Source organism: Mustelus asterias, chromosome 11, assembly GCF_964213995.1.
Source record: "Mustelus asterias chromosome 11, sMusAst1.hap1.1, whole genome shotgun sequence".
Taxonomy (NCBI): Eukaryota; Metazoa; Chordata; class Chondrichthyes; order Carcharhiniformes; family Triakidae; genus Mustelus; species Mustelus asterias.
The window spans coordinates 5,188,662-5,205,783 of NC_135811.1; the positions used below are offsets into that span (position 1 = coordinate 5,188,662).

General features: G+C 45.7%; 1 protein-coding gene across 1 annotated transcript; it reads right to left on the reverse strand.

The window, feature by feature from the left end:
• Positions 1-230: 230 nt before the first annotated feature.
• Positions 231-16,506, reverse strand: pgam1b (phosphoglycerate mutase 1b). Its single transcript, XM_078223052.1, has 3 exons — positions 15,846-16,506; positions 12,277-12,457; positions 231-3,674 (listed from the first exon to the last, which is right to left on the reverse strand). Exons 1-3 carry the CDS (start codon positions 16,257-16,259, stop codon positions 3,505-3,507), a joined length of 765 nt encoding a protein of 254 aa, XP_078079178.1. The 5' UTR covers positions 16,260-16,506; the 3' UTR covers positions 231-3,504.
• Between the last annotated feature and the right edge of the window lie 616 nt (positions 16,507-17,122).

Below are 17,122 nucleotides of genomic sequence, written 5' to 3' on the forward strand. Positions count from 1 at the left end.
TCGCAGTGTAAGACTATTTCTGCTCATCTCCTCCTCTGCCTCTGCTGGTGGGGATAGAAGGGGTGGTGAAGGGGAGAGGAGATGGGGGGAGATGGAATAGGAGGGAGAGAAGGGTAGAGTAAAGGGAAGGGGTGGGGAGGAGGGCAAGAAAAGGGAGGGGTCAAAGGTTAAGAGGCAATGGGGAAAAAGAGCCATCCAACAACTTAAATAAAGAAATAGACCACCCAAACTGTTCTCACAGCTACATTTATTCACAGTTCAAGTGTTTACAGGAAGGTTTGGAATGCAAAGGTGGGCTTACATTGAGCTCTCGGCTGCATTTGAGCCACTGTCAGTCTCTTACTGTAACAGTCAGCAACATATGCAAGCAGCAACGCAGAGACCAGGGTGGGCGGGTGGGGAAAAGAGTGAGAAATCAGTGAAGACAGAGGACAACCATTCTCAACTGTTGTGGATGTGGGGTGTGTGGGGGACAGGGAAGCACAACATAACTACAAATTAACACCATTCCTAGCTCTTTGACTGCTGAAAAATTCCAGGAGACAGCCTCTGAATTTAAAGGTTGCACATTGTGCTCTGAGCTTCCTCACCTGAGCAATGTGATCAAGGATTGTTTCATCAAGGTGCTTGCAATAGATCTTTGGTTGTGATTACGAAGGCCACTCGGCCTATCGTGTGAGGTGCCAGTGCTATTTTTAATACTGATATACAGTGATACAGTGAATTGTCTGTGTAACCTCTCTCACTCACTCCCTATACAATTCTGTCCCATTAATGATCCCCTCGCTACTCAAACTGCCAGATAACTACAATTACGAATTGGGAGCAGGAGTAGGCCATTCAGCCCCTCGAGCTTGCTCCACCATTTGATAAGATCACGGCGGATCTAATGGCGGCCTCAACTCCATATTCCCACCTTCCCTCGATACCCCTTCACCCCCTGTCAATCAAGAATCTAGCTCACTCAAATTTTTAAAAAACCATTGAGCCTGCCTTGACAGCTTTCTGGGGAAGAGTTCCACAGACTAACTACACTCTCCTCATCTCAACTCCAATGGGACTCGCCTTATTTTTAAACTGTGTCCCCGGATTTAGTCTCTGTTACACGGAGAAATATCCTCTCAGCATCCACCCTGTCAAGACTCTCTGACATGTTTCAGTAAGCTCATTATAAGATAGCTATTATTTACTTAGTTGACGCTGTGTGATTTTTCCAACTTCCTTCACATGAGTTTATTCACTCCGTATCTCGTTAATGTTCCCCATTGAGTGTTGGTGCAGCTAACTCAAGTGATCTGAGTGGTCAGAGACACTCGCTTCCTCCCTAAACTGACTAGTTTAACTCCAGATGGTTCTTTAGTGCAAAGTTTAATAAGAGGGACCAGGGATGCACCTGGTCCCCTGCGATTGTTTGACGGACTTTCGGACCCCAATGTTTTTACAGTTTAAGAAGCTCGGGAGTAAATGAGTGAAGGACATGTCCTGGACAATTAGCCAGTGCGTCACTGATTTGAGAGCCAAACCGACCATAGTGTTAGAGGTGATTTGACACCAGGTGGACTGAGCACTCAGACTGGTCAACAGAACTGAGTGGGTTTCAGCACAAATTAAGGATCTATAAGATGGCTTTTTTGACAAAGTCTTCAGGTGTCAGTCTTTAGTCTAGATCTTGCAGTTGCAGCATTAAGAGTTCTGGTGTAGATGAAGAGGGGGGTCTCTGTAAACTGGAAGGTTGCATCTTCAACAGGGTGAAAGAAAGAGAAAGTTGACAGCAGCTGAGATTACACAGCGATATCAGCCAGATACAGACACATCAATGTCTATCACTTTGACCAAGATAGGCAGTAGTTAAACCAGATCCAGGCAGCAGTGTGGAACCTGGATTTAACCAGGAGCAGAGGGTTCAGGAATAATGGACAGCTGAAGAGACAGAAGCTCATCACTCTCAGATCTCAGAAGATCAACACCTTTCTCTCTGAATTATTATAACCCTTTTTCCTTCATGAATCTTAACCATTAATTTCTTGTAGGCACAGTGTCATGGTGCTGCTAGCTATGATTCTAAGGTTACCAAACAACTGCTATTTAACAATTTGATTGTTTGACTTCATAGGTAATTAACAAGAAGGGGTTAATTTATTCCCTCAGTAGTGTGTGTGGATCCTGACGGGGTTTGGCAGAGTAAGTGTTAATATAATCCAGACTGGTTGATGTAATTGACATTGTTTGCCATCATTAACTCTGAGTATCAGAGACTGTTACATAGAATTAAGCAAGCTCAATGGGTTAAAGGGCCTAGAACTTACAGCACAGAAACAGACCATTCGGCCCAATTGGTCCGTGTTGGTATTTATGTTCCATGCACAGTTTCTCTAACTCCTCTTCATCTCAGCCCATCACTGAGGCTGGAATCTTCGGTCCTCGTTGGCGGCTGGGAATTTCCTTTGCCGCAGAGAGAGAATGGAGTTTTGGCTCAAATGTCAAATTTTCCATTCTCGCCCGCAACGAGTCCTGCCACGGACGAGACCGGAGAATCCCACCCACTATCCCTCTTTTCCTTTCCCCTTCCTGTGTTTATCTAGCATTCCCTTAAATATATCCGCACTATTCACCTCAACCACTCCCTGTAGTAGAAAGTTCTCATCACTCTCTGGGGAAAGGGGTTTCTCCTGAATTCCCGATTGGATTCACTGGTGATTATTTTATTCTTGATGAGGGGTTCAGTGAAGAGGCTAAAGGTTGCCTTGATGACTAACCATCTCGGGGTATCAGTGCCGGTGTTCTTAAACCCCGCAGCGTAACTCTGCCATGTCTATAGAGATTGAATCCTAAGTTGATGTGGCGGGAGTTCTTCTCATTGCCAGACTCCAACAAAGACACACTGAGAATGTTGAACCCAACCAATACTGCCTTATGGTGATTCTGCAAAAGAGTTTACCGCCTAATCTCTGATAATTCTACTGTCTATCTCATCGCAGTGAAAGCGCTTTGGTAGGGACAGTGTGCCATTTGGGACAGGGTCGTCGCCCTTGGTATCGCTTGAAGAGACTGAAGATTTAATTAAGAGAATTGATGGCTGAACTGTGTTTGCCGGCTCTTGTTCAATCTGAGCTGCTACAAGGAGATGGGTTCCAACGCCAAATAAATTCAATGCCGGGACAAGCGGCCTAACATTTCACTGCTCACAGGCGGAATGGCAATTGTCCCATGTGAACAATGGTTCCTAGTGGTCAAATCCAACACACGTCACTACAGGCAGGAGAGGAGGAGGAGAACTCTAATGTGGGAGAGCGAAAATATGGTAACAGGAAGGACCCATTGAGCATGCTCAATGAACACAGTGCAATATGGGAAATATAATTCCTCACTAATGATAACTGGGAGTTATATGCTGCCTTGATTCCCCATACACACAAATAGATATATATTTTTTCTTTTAAGAAGCTATATCGTGGAATTCTTCTGATCTTCATACTTGTGTCTGCCCTCTCTCTGTGTTGTGCTTCATTTCTTGGCTTTACCCTGAGCTGCCACAGCAGCCATTGCTGCCTTGACAGTCTCCTCATCGCCCAGAAACTGCATGGGCTTCATTGGCTTCAGGTTCTTGTCCAGTTCATACATGATGGGAATTCCAGTTGGGAGATTCAGTTCCATGATGGCTTCCTCGGACATGCCTGCCAATCAAAGAACATATCAAATCATCAGAGACAGAGGAATCAGAGGAGGCTCTTCCACCATTCAGTTAGAACATAGAATCCTACAGTGCAGAAGGGGGCCATTTGGCCCATCAAGTCTGCACCGACCAGAATCCCACCCAGGCCCTATCCCTGTAACACCACATATTTACCCTAGCTAGTCCCCCTGACACTGAGGGACAATTTAGCATGGCCAATCCACCTAACCCACACATCTTTGGACTGTGGGAGGAAAGCGGAGCACCCGGTGGAAACCTACACAGACACGGGGAGAATCTGCAGACTCCACATAGACAGTGACCCAAGCCGGGAATCGAACCCGGGTCGCTGGCGCTGTGAGACAGCAGTGCTAACCACTGTGCCACCCCATGGCTGACATGTACTTCAACTCAATTTACTCGCCATAGCAACATAGAAAATAGGAGCAGGATTGGACCATTCGGCCCATCTAGCCGGCTCCACAATTCAAAAAAATCATGGCTGATCATCTACCTCAACGTTATTTATCCCCATCTCCCTTGATGCCATTAGAATTCTGGAAATCTATCATTTTCTGTGTTAAACATGCTCCATGTTTGAGCTTCCACAGCCCTCTGGAATAGAAAATTCCAAAGATTCACCACCCTCTGAGCGAAGGAATTCCTCCTCATATTGGTCTTAAATGGCCTGCCACTTATTCTGGGATTGTGCCCCCTGGTTGCAGACTCACCAGCCAGGGGAAATACCCTATCCACATTCTCGTCCTGTAAGAATTTTGTGAGTTTCAATGAGATCGCCTCACATTCTTCGAAATTCGAGCGAATACAGGCCCAGGTTCACCCATTTTTCTCATAAAACAATCCCTTGAGATTAATGTGATGAACCTCTGTTGAACTTCCTCTATGGTAAATACATCCCAGATAAGGAGACCAAAACTATATGCAAAACTCCAGGTGTGGTCTCACCAAGGCTTTATACACAGATGGTTCTGTAATACTTCCTGTGCCCAATAACAATCTGTCAAACTAAGTTTTGAATGTTTAATTTGACCTTCAGTCTCAAATTATTGAGATTTTCACTACATTTTGTTTCCTGACATCACACCCAGAATGGCCTGGCTCTCATTTTAAGTCGATGCCCTCTTGTTCTGGGAATAGTTTCTCTCTATCTAGCCTAAACTTTAATCATCTCAAACACTTCAGTTAAATCACCCCTTAATCTCCTATACTGAGGAGAATACAAGCCTAATCTAGGCAACCTCATAACCCTCTTAGACCCAGTGTAAATCTGCAAGGCACTCTCTCTAAGGCCAATACCAGTATATTCTTTCTGAGGTGAAGTGCCCAAAGCTGAATGTAGTCATTCCAGATTCCAGAGTCATGCCAGGGATGGCACAGTGGTTAGCACTGCTGCCTCACAGTGCCAGGGACCCAAGTTTGATGCCCGGCTGGGGTCACTGTCTGTGTGGAGTGTGCACGTTCTCCCCATGTCTGTGTGGGTTTTCTGCGGGTACTTCAGTTTCCTCCCACAATCCAAAGATGTGCGTGCGGGTTAGGTGGATTGGCCATGCTAAATTGCCCCTTAGTGTCAGGGGGACTCTCTCAGGTAATGCATGGGGTTATGGGGATAGGGCCTGGGTGGGATTATGGTCATTGCAGACTTGATGGGCCGAATGGCCTCCTTCTGCACTGTAGGATTCTATGTATTCTAATCAGAGCTTTATACAATGGGAGTAGAATTTTCTCCCCTTTGCATTCCAACTACCAACCACTCCCACCCCCAGGAGATAAAAGCCAATATTCCATCAGCCTTTGAAATTGCTTTTCCCCATCTCCCTGAATATTGCCAATTCTGTATGAATTAGCAAATGACTGTGGCATTCGTCCTGACATGTCCATGCTGGACCTGTCGCACAGTTGTCAATTAAACACATCGACACTTGTGGCAACCGCAGCATCCAAGCAAAATACAGCAGAGGCTGGAAATGGAAATCCAAAACAAGAAGAGAAAATGCTGATTAGCCAGTTCTGATGAAATGTCAACTCTATCTCTCTCCACAGATGCTGTGCCTGACCTGATAGCAGACTATAACACTTGCACACACACACACATATGCACCAAGACCTGAGTTATCATTGAACTGATGCAATATTAAACTGTTTTTAAATAAAAAGTTGTAACTATAAGCTCAACCAAATTGAATTAGCTGTTTAAGTGTTTATAAATTAAAGTTCTAACTGGAATTGTCACTGAGTGAATCATGGTTGTGATAAGCCCCATGACGCTCATGGATCTCCCTCCGGGGTTTGATGAGTATGAGTTTCCCTGATAACAGGCAGTGGCTTGCCCAGCTGGAACTGATTACCTGAGCTTTTTATAAAGCAGGCCCAGGACTGGGCCTGCTGAACAGTGCCAGGCAGAGTGTAGTGTGTGTGTACACCACAGTAATGACTTTATCTAATGTTCTGAAAATAAATGGTGTTCTTTTCCAGTTGGGTTTCCTGAGTTGTTACAACCTAATCAACTTCTAGGCCCATATGCAAAGCCTGGGAATCAAGTATTGAACAGGCTGAGTTAGAGAAACAGTGTGGCACATTGCAGTATCCAGCTCTCTGCTTTACTGTGCTATGATAGGGCCTTACAGGCTAGCTGCATATAAGCCAGAAATTTCCTCTCCCATAACTTTAGAATGCCGAGAAATGGTAGAAAGGGCTGGGAGCAAGCCGCATGTGATTTAAGATCCAAATAGCATAGCTTTTCTGAATTGGGACTTTAATTATATCTCATGCTGGGATGACTCAAAGTTCTTTCCAGTGAATGAAGTACTTTCTAAGGTAGGGAAAAGAAGCAGGTAGTTTATGCACAGCAAGCTCCCACAAAACAAAGTGTGATAATGACCAGATAATCTGTTGGTTGAGGGATAAATATTGTCCAGGACACCAGGGAGGTCTCCCTTTCTCGTCGTCACAAAAATAGCATGGGGTCTTTTATGTCCACCTGGGAGGGCAGATGGGGCCTCAGGTATAATGTCTCATCTGGTAGACAGCATCATGACAGTGCAGCACTCCCTCAGTACCGCACTGGGGGTGTTCTATACTCAAGTCTCTGGAGTGGAGTTTAAACCTATTAAAGATATTAAGGGATATGGTGATAGTGAGTGGAAAATGGCATTGAGGTATAAGATTAGCCATGACCCTGTTAAATGATGAGCAGGCTTGAGGGGCCGAATGGCCTAATCCCATTCCTAGGAACCTCCAACCTTCTGATTTGAAGGTGAATTACTAGCAAACTGAGCCACTGATATGGGATTTGAGCGCCAATGAAGAGCAACAGGGTTGCAACGTTTTCTGACCATGCAGAACTGGTTTGTCAGTTTAGTTTCAGTCAGGGGGGAAGCTTTGTGCTGTGGATTCATGTCTACCAGAGGAAGTGGGAACAATCTCACTTCCACCAGCATCCAAGGAGCATTTTATTCCATTAGTTCTGTGTTAGATTTGAACCCGTGCCTCGGAGGAGAAGCCCAATGCATTCCAACACCCAATCTGATTATTACCTCGTACATTCCCATTCACAACCCTCAGTTCCCATACCATCTAATTATGCCAGACGGGACATTTCACCCCTGCCCTTTCCCAGGCTGTTGATCTTCTCACTAGAAGCTGCATGAAATGATCTCCATTCCAATTTTCCCAATCTCTCCACTCTGAATTTCACCGGACTGTTGAGATTGGGAATCTTGACCAAGTTTCCCACTGGGTGCAACCTGAGCTCAAATCACACTCAAAATTGTGCAGGTTTTACAAAGTCCTTTTTCCCCAGAGGCTCTACTCAAATTTATTTGCATTTTAAGTATTTTAGAATGTAATTTTTTAAGAAGTGAAAAATTCCTTAATAATTCACTGTGCGGAGTCTGCACGCTCTCCCCGTGTCTGCGTGGGTTTCCTCCAGGTGCTCCGGATCTGCAATGCACTGTCTGAGAGTGTGGTGGAGACAGATTCACACAGCGAGTGGTTAGGATCTGGAATGCACTGTCTGAGAGTGTGGTGGAGACAGATTCACACAGTGAGTGGTTAGGATCTGGAATGCACTGTCTGAGAGTGTGGTGGAGACAGATTCACACAGCAAGTGGTTAGGATCTGGAATGTACTGTCTGAGAGTGTGGTGGAGACAGATTCACACAGCGAGTGGTTAGGATCTGGAATGTACTGTCTGAGAGTGTGGTGGAGACAGATTCACACAGCGAGTGGTTAGGATCTGGAATGGACTGTCTGCGAGTGTGGTGGTGACAGATTCACACAGCGAGTGGTTAGGATCTGGAATGCACTGTCTGAGAGTGTGGTGGAGACAGATTCACACAGTGAGTGGTTAGGATCTGGAATGCACTGTCTGAGAGTGTGGTGGAGACAGATTCACACAGTGAGTGGTGCATCTGGAAAGTGTGGTGGAGGCAGATTGAATTGAGGTTTTCAAAGAGAATTGGATCATTATCTGAAGAGAATTTCAGGACTGTGGGTAAAAGGTGGGGAAATGGAATGAGGTGAGTTGTTTTTACAGAAAGCCAGCACGGACATAACAAGCTGAATGGCCCCCTGATGTGCTATTTCAGGCAGTAACCTGGTACAGTTTGATTAATATGAGTGAAATGTATCCCAATGAAGCTGTGAGCAACTTAATTTTAAATAATTAAAATTGACTTTAGAAAACCTGCCGGAATCATGAGTTTCTGTTAATCTGGTGCAGTGGCCAGATTTTCAGTACATTAAAACAAAGTTACATTGAAAAGCTCTGAGAACATTGCCTTTAGGCTTCTCGGCCCTCTGGGATTGTGGTCGGTGCAGACATGATGGGCCGAATGGCCTCCTTCTGCACTGTTGGGATTCTACGATTCTATTCTATGATCACAATAGGTTGGGGAAACTCAATTTGCTCTAGGTCTAATTTATGCTTGAAATTCCTCAGCCTTTCGCACTGGTTTGGCCAATTTCAGAGAGATTGCGCTGAAAAAAACTTATCCCTTCAGTTTAAACTTTGTGTACAACCACACAGCACCCCAGGCCTTCACTGAAATATATAGCTCACGACAGTTTATTGGTTGTAGAATATCCCAAAGTGTTTCACAGGAACATTGTCAGATAAATGTTCGACAATGAGACTCATAACCAAAAAGTAGGAAAAATGATCAAAAACGTGATGGTAGGATTAAGGTTAACTAGTGTCTAAAAAGAGGTGAGATAGGGAAACACAGAGGTTCGGGGTAAATTCCAGAGCTTAGCCTGAGCAGCTGAATGCATCACTGCCAATGGTGGAGTGATAAAAATCAGGTACGAATTGGAGAAGAAGAGACTTTTTAAAACTTATTATTTTGTGAGATGTAGGCATCAGTGGATGGAAGACATTTATGGTCCATCCCTAATTGGGATCATCCATAGAAACATCCACAGTGCTGTTCGGGAGGGAGTTCCAGCGACTGTAAAGGAACAGCAATATATTTCCAAGCCAGGATGGTGAGTAACTTGGAGGGGAACTTGCAGGTGGTGGTGTTCCCATGTATCTGCTGCCCTTGTCCTTCTTGGTGGTAGATGTCGCGGGTTTGGAAGATGTTGTCAATGTGCTTTGGTGAGTTGCTGCAATGTATCTTGTGGATGGTGCACATTGTGTGCTGGTGGTGGAGGGAATTAATATTTAAGGTGCTGGAGGAGGTGCCAATCAAGCAGGCGGCACGGTGGCACAGTGGTTAACGCGGCTACCTCACAGCACCAGGGACCCGGGTTCACTTGGGTCACTGTCTGGGTAGAGTTTGCACGTCCTCCCCGTGTCTGCGTGGGTTTCCTCCAGGTGCTCTGGTTTCCTCCCACAGTCTGGAAGATGTGCAGGTTAGGGGGATTAGCCGTGCTAAATTGATTCTTAGTGTCCTGGGATGCTTAGGTTAGAGGGATTAGCGGGATAAATATGTGGGGTTATGGGGATAGGGCCTGGGTGGGAATGTGGTCAGTGCAGATTCGATGGCCCGAATGGCCTCCTTCTGCACTGTAGGGATTCTATGATTACAAGTGGGGCTGCTTTGTCCTGGATGTTGTTGAGCTTTTTGAGTGTTGGAACTGCATTTATCTCAGAGAGTTATGTGGCTGGAGGAGATTACAGAGATAGGGAGGGGCTGAGGCAATGGAGGGATTTGAAAGTGAGGATGAGAATGTTAAAGCGATGGCGTTATGGTACCTGGAGCCAGTGTAAGTCAGCAGTATACAGGTAATGGGTGAATGGGACTTGGTACAAATTATAAAATGAGGCAGCCAAGTTTCGGAAGAAGTTTGTGAAGCCTGGAAGACGGGAGGCTGCCGGCCAGATAAATTTTTGAATTTTTTTATTTCATGGGATGTAGGCATCGATGGCAAGGCCAGCATTTGTTGCCCATCCCTAATGGCCCTTGAACTGAGTCACTTGTTCAGCAGTTTGGAAAGGAGTCAGTCAACCACATTGCTGTGGGCTTGGAGTTACATGTAGGCCAGACCAGGTAAGGATGGCAGATTTCCTTCACTAAAGGACATTAGTGAACCAGATGGGTTTTAACAACAATTGAAGATAGTTTCATGGTCATCATTACTGAGACTAACTTTCAATTCCAGATTTATGAACTGAATTTAAATTTCACCAACTGCCCGTGGTGGGATTTGAATCCATGTTCCCACAGCATTAGCCTGGGCCTCGGGATTACTAGTCCAGTGACATTGCCATTATATTACTGCTGAACAGTGGGACAGTGGTTCGCACCGCTGCCTCACAGCGCCAGGGGCCCGGGTTCAATTCCAGCCTCGGGTCACTGTCTGTGCGGAGTCTGCACGTTCTCCCCGTGTCTGCGTGGGTTTCTTCCGGGTGCTTCGGTTTCCTCCCACAGTCCGAAAGATGTACTGGTTAGCTGGATTGGCCGTGCTAAATTCTCCCTCAGTGTACCCGGACAGACGCCGGAGTGTGGCGACTAGGGGATTTTCACAGTAATTTCATTGCAGTGTTAATGTAAGCCTACTTGTGACACTAATGAAAAAAGACATGGATAAGGGTTTCAACTGAAGATATGAATTAGGGGCAGGAGTAAGGCCACTCAGCCCCTCGAGCCTGCTCTGCCGTTCAATAAGATCATAGCTGATCTGAAGATTTCATAGATTTCCTACAGTGCAAAAGGAGGCCATTTGGCCCATCGAGGCTGCACCAACTCTCCAACATAGTCCTATCTCCGTAACCCCATGCATTAACCATGGCGAATCCACCTAACCTCACATCTCTGGAGTGTGGAGGAAACCCACGCAGACACAGGGAGAACGTGCAAACTCCACACAGACAGTGACCTGAGCCAGGAATCGAATCTGGGTCCCTGGCGCTGTGAGGCAGCAGTGCTAAACCACTGTGCCGCCCAGATAAGCTGAGACAGGGCAGAGACAGGAATTGATATGGAGGTGGAAGTAAATAATCTCGGTGATGTTGACACTATGGTGGTTGGAATCTCATTTCTGGAAAAACTGGTGATGAAACTGGTGAAAATTTTCAGATTGGAGGCAGGTTGCTAGCGGAGTGCCACAGGGATCAGTGCTTGGTCCTCTGCTCTTTGTGATTTTTATTAATTACTTAGAGGAGGGGGCTGAAGGCTGGAGTAGTGGATGAGGTGGAGGGCTGTTGTAGGCTGCAAAGAGACATAGATAGGATGCAAAGCTGGGCTGAAAAATGGCAAATGGAGTTTAACCCTGATAAATGTGAGGTGATTCATTTTGGTAGGACTAATTTAAATGTGGATTACAGGGTCAAAGGTAGGGTTCTGAAGACTGTGGAGGAACAGAGAGATCTTGGGGTCCATATCCCCAGATCTCTAAAGGTTGCCACTCAAGTGGATAGAGCTGTGAAGAAGGCCTATAGTGTGTTAGCTTTTATTAACAGGGGGTTGGAGTTTAAGAGCTGTGGGGTTATGCTGCAACTGTACAGGACCTTGGTGAGACCACATTTGGAATATTGTGTGCAGTTCTGGTCACCTCACTATAAGAAGGATGTGGAAGCGCTGGAAAGAGTGCAGAGGAGATTTACCAGGATGCTGCCTGGTTTGGAGGGTAGGTCTTATGAGGAAAGGTTGAGGGAGCTAGGGCTGTTCTCTCTGGAGCGGAGGAGGCTGAGGGGAGACTTAATAGAGGTTTATAAAATGATGAAGGGGATAGATAGAGTGAACGTTCAAAGACTATTTCCTCGGGTGGATGGAGCTATTACAAGGGGGCATAACTATAGTGTTCGTGGTGGGAGATATAGGAAGGATATCAGAGGTAGGTTCTTTACGCAGAGTGGTTGGGGTGTGGAATGGACTGCCTGCAGTGATAGTGGAGTCAGACACTTTAGGAACATTTAAGCGGTTATTGGATAGGCACATGGAGCACACCAGGATGATAGGGAGTGGGATAGCTTAATCTTGGTTTCAGATAAAGCTCGGCACAACATCATGGGCCGAAGGGCCTGTTCTGTGCTGTACTGTTCTATGAGACACACAGCTATGGGCATGTCCAGATCTGCGCATTGTAAATGCAGCAAATAACAACCACTCAACACCTGAAACTAGACCAGTGGCTGCTACCTTCCAGATGTTTGACAATTCCCCTCAGGCTGTTGCCATGAGCTGCAATCAGTACTCGTTTTCCAGCTTTAATTTGCGGCACAATCTCCTCATCCCAGAAGGGCAGGGCTCGGGCAATCGTATCCTTCAGACTCTCGCAGGAGGGAAGCTCATCCTCAGACAGGTCAGCATAGCGACGATCCTAAGGGAACAATCACACCTTTAGCTACCAGGAACTGTACAAAGTTCAGGTGTTTTACTTGCAAAGGGAGAGTCATGCGCCACCTCATTTACATGGCTTCTTTGATCAGAGTCGTACAGGCCTCCGTTTAGTATCCCATTCGAAAGGCAGCACCTCTGACAGTGCAGCACTCCCTCAGCACTGCACTGTTTGTCAGTCAGGGTTATGTGCAGTGGGACTCAAACCCACAAGTTTTAGAATCAGAGGTGAGTACATTCCCACCTGAGCCACAATGAGAAATAAGCTGCACATCCTGTTCAAAATAAATCATTAATTACTCTGATTAGAGAACATGGATACACAGAGATTGAACCTGAGTGAGACAATGGAGGGGGAGACAGAGAGAGGGGGAGACGGAGACAGAGAGAGGGGGAGACGGAGACAGAGAGAGGGGGAGACGGAGACAGAGAGAGGGGGAGACGGAGACAGAGAGAGGGGGAGACGGAGACAGAGAGAGGGGGAGGGGGAGAGGGGGAGGGGGAGACAGAGAGGGGGGAGTGTGACAGAGAGAGGGGGAGACAGAGAGCCAGAGAGACACACACAGAGCGAGAGAGACACAGAGAGATGTTGCAAGAATGATTTGTGAAGTGAACTGAATCTCCTGCTGCTCTTTTCCCAGGTTGTATTTTTACTCTGTGCAATTCACATTGGTAGCAATAGGTTTGGTTTAAATATGTGACACAGGAAAATGCAAGGGAGATTTTCAAATACATCTGAGGGAGGCAGAAGATTGACCTGATTCTGTAAGGTCAGGAATTACTTCAGCTATTCCGTTGTGGTGCAACCAAGCACAAATACACTTTGTCCATCTTTGTTTCTGTCACCCTGTCTCTCTGTTCCCTTTGCCTCTCTCTCCTGTTTCTCCTTCTGTCTGCTCTTCTCTCCGCCTACATGTCTGTCTCCCTCTGCTTGTTTCTCCCGTCTCTCTCTGCCACCTGTCTATCTTTTTCTCTTCCTATACCTATTTATATATTTCTGTTATTCTGTCTCTTTCCCTCTATCACAGTCCATCTCTCTTTCTAACTTTTACTCTGCCTCTATCTTTCTGTCGCTCTTTGATTTGCTATCTTGCTCTCTAACTCCCCTGATCCCCATCAGCCCCTTCATTTGTCTATTTCTATCCGTCTGTCTCTCTCATTCCCTCTCTGTCCATGTCTTTGTCTCTTTAGCTATCTTTGTTTCTCCACTTGTTCCAATCACCCCAATATCCAAGGGAGTGTCTTCCAGGTTGGATTGGAAGGCAAGGGTGAGGTGATAAATCGGAATGGCTGTTGAAAGGAGGTTTGTGTATGTATGTGTGTGTGTGTACGTGCATGTAAATGTGTTGAAGTGTATGTGTACATGCATGTGTGTAAATGTATGTTGAAGTGTATTTGTGTATGTGTAAATGTGTGTGTGCACATGTGTGTATGTGTGTAAATGTCTGGGTGTGTGAATATGTGTTGAGGTGTGTGGGGTGTGTACATGTGTGTGTGCATGTGTTTGTGTACCTGTGTGTGTAAATGCGTGTGCATGTGTATTGAAATGCATGTGTGTGTCACAATAATACACACTAATTATGTATACTCTCTCACAGGATCTATGGAAAATATATGGAAATCTGAATTACACAAATATTTTAGTAATTATTTAAAAATAATAGAGCAAAAAAGCAGTATTAAATCACATCAGCCATTTTAAAGATTGTTAATTAATGCACAAATTCACTCTATTGCACATACAGGGTAGCACAGTGGTTAGCACAGTGGTTAGCACTGCTGCTTCACAGCGCCAGGGTCCCAGGTTCGATTCCCGGCTCGGGTCACTGTCTGTGTGGAGTTTGCACATTCTCCTCGTGTCTGCGTGGGTTTCCTCCGGGTGCTCCGGTTTCCTCCCACAGTCCAAAGATGTGCGGGTTAGGTTGATTGGCCAGGTTAAAAAAAAAAATTGCCCCTTAGAATCCTGAGATGTGTAGGTTAGCGGGATTAGCGGGTAAATATGTGGGGGTAGGGCCTGGGTGGGATTGTGGTCGGTGCAGACTCGATGGGCCGAATGGCCTCCTTCTGCACTGTAGGGTTTCTATGATTTCTATGATTTTTACAGTGCTGTGTAGAAAAAAATCAATATTCATTCAGTGTGCAATACCTGATTTGTAAAATGTTCATGTTAATGCGAGTTAATGTTCCCTGATTGAGGTGAGCTGTATTTATGCTGAGCAGAACTGAATTTCAGAAGTTTGGAAAAGAAAATTCACTTTTCATTATCCGAATAAATACAGCAAATAGGAACAATATTTAATGTATATCAATTTACTCTGTTATTTAAAGTCAATATTAGTTAAGGTATATAAATATTTAATAGATCAATTAACATACACACTGCATTTGGACATCACTGGCAAGGCAGGTAATTATTGCCTGCATTTCCTAATTGCCCTTGAGGAGGTAGCTGGTGGTGAGTTGCCTCCTTAAACCGCTGCAGTCTGTGTGGGCTATAGATTTTCAGAGCATTTTGGTACAACTGATAAAAGCAAACTACTGCGGATGCTCTGATGAAGGGTCATTCAGACTCGAAACGTTGGCTCTATTCTCTCTCCACAGATGCTGTCAGACCTGCTGAGATTTTCCAGCATTTTCTGTTTTTGTTTGGTACACCTGAGTTGGCTTGCTGGGCCATTTCCGAGAGAAGTTAAAAATCCAAAGATGTGCGGGTTAGGTGGATTGGCCATGCTAATCTTAGCGTCCCTTTAGTGTCCCAAGATATGAAGGTTAGGGGGATTAGCAGGATAAATATGTGGGGCTACAGGGATAGGGCGAGGAGGGGTTGGGCTAGGGTGAGATGCTCTTTTGGAGAGTTGGTGCAGACTTAATGGGCCGAATGGCCTCCCCTTGCACTGTAGGGATTCTAAGATTCATCCACTCTGCTGTGGGTCTGGAATGGCAAGTAGGTCAGGCCGGGTAAATGGGCAGATTTCCACTCCCTGGAGGGTAACAGTGAATCAGATGGGCAAAAAAAAATCTTGTAATTAAACAGTCACCGTCAGTTTCCGCAAACTATTTTCATTCCAGATTGATTGAATCGGATTTAAATGTCCCCAGTAGTCAGGGTTCGGTTTGAAACCACAATGCTGACCTCTGGATGACCAAGTCAGTAACATACCAGATCACAGTCTATTCCCATAATAATGTATCTATTCTATACAATGTATCTATTCCCATAATAATGTATCTATTCTATACAATGTATCTATTCCCATAATAATGTATCTATTCGATACAATGTATCTATTTTACATTATAATGTATCTTTTCTATATAATAATGTATCTATTCCCATAGTAACGTATCTATTATTTAAGGAGTGCTTTGACCTTGCTGATGGTGGAGTAGAAGTCATGGTCTGATTCCATGGGAGGTGGGGGGACATCGAAGGATCTCCTCCAGATCTTCACTTGCTGCTCCCCGTGCTTGGCCGCCGTCTCCGCCTTGTTGAGGCCGGTCAGGCCGCCGTAATGCCTCTCATTGAGGCGCCAGGTCCTAACCACCGGCAGCCACATCTGGTCCACCCCGTCCAGCACTGCCCACAGAGTGCGGATGGCCCGCTTCAGCACCGAGGTGTAGCAGATGTCGAACTGGTAGCCGGCTTCACTGAGAGCCCGGGCTCCCCTGGCCGCCTCCTGCAGCCCGGTGTCGGACAGATCAGCATCGAACCAGCCGCAGAAGCGGTTCTCCTGGTTCCAAGTACTCTCCCCATGCCGGATCAGCACCAACCTGTGAGCAGCCATCACTACAGCAACTTACAGCAGAGAATCCCCGGGCTTCTCCTCGCTTATTCCTCTGACACCTTCCCTTTATCTCTCTTTATGCTTCTCTCTCTCCCTCTGCTGCTTTCTCTCTCTCTCTCTCTATTTCTCTCTCTCTGTCTATTTCACTCTCTCTTTCTCTGTCTATTTCTCTCCCTCTCTATCTCTCCTAAAGCCTGCAATGATCTGCAACTCCTCCCAGCAAAGGCAGAATGCACGTATTGAGGACACACCGACCTTCAGCAGCAGAATGGAAGAACTGTACCCTATTTACTGGCAAAAAGCTGGATCCAAATGTATAAGACACCACCCTTCAGTTAAACCAGAGAAAAAAAATGATGATTTTCAAATCTTTAATAATGTATTTTTAAAATAAATATTCACGTTTTCTTTATTCTAAAGTTGTTGAGTGCTAACTGGGGACCTAGTTTCCCAGAGCAGAGAGAGGTGGGCTAACCCTACTGGGGAGGAGAGACTTCCTGTAGCATTGTAGTGTTTTGAATTTATCATTTATTTCATGTGGCTGTCTATTCCAGCGTTTATTGCCCATCCCTAATTGCCCCTTGAGAAGGTGGTGGTGAGCTGCCTTCTTGAACCACTGCAGTCCATGTGGTGTAGGTACACCCACAGTGCTGTTAGGGAGGGAGTTCCAGGATTTTGATCCAGCGACAGTGAAGGAACGGCTGATATATTTCCAAGTCAGGATGGTGTGTGTCTTGGAGGGGAACGTCCAGGTGGTGGTGTTCCCACGTGTCTACTGCCCTTGTCCTTTTAGGTGGTAGAGATTGAGAATGTGGAAGATGCTGTTGAAGGAGCCTGGGCGAGTTGCTGCAGTGCATCTTGCA

Bases quoted from the DNA above. Each gene is read 5' to 3' on its own strand.
- pgam1b (XM_078223052.1), bottom strand. From the start codon at position 16,259: ATGGCTGCTCACAGGTTGGTGCTGATCCGGCATGGGGAGAGTACTTGG. The intron at 12,458-15,845 runs GTCAAAGCACTC...TTGTTCCCTTAG, and splicing joins TCTACTCCACCATCAGCAAG to GATCGTCGCTATGCTGACCT. The intron at 3,675-12,276 runs GTAGCAGCCACT...TTTGATTGGCAG, and splicing joins AATTGTCAAACATCTGGAAG to GCATGTCCGAGGAAGCCATC.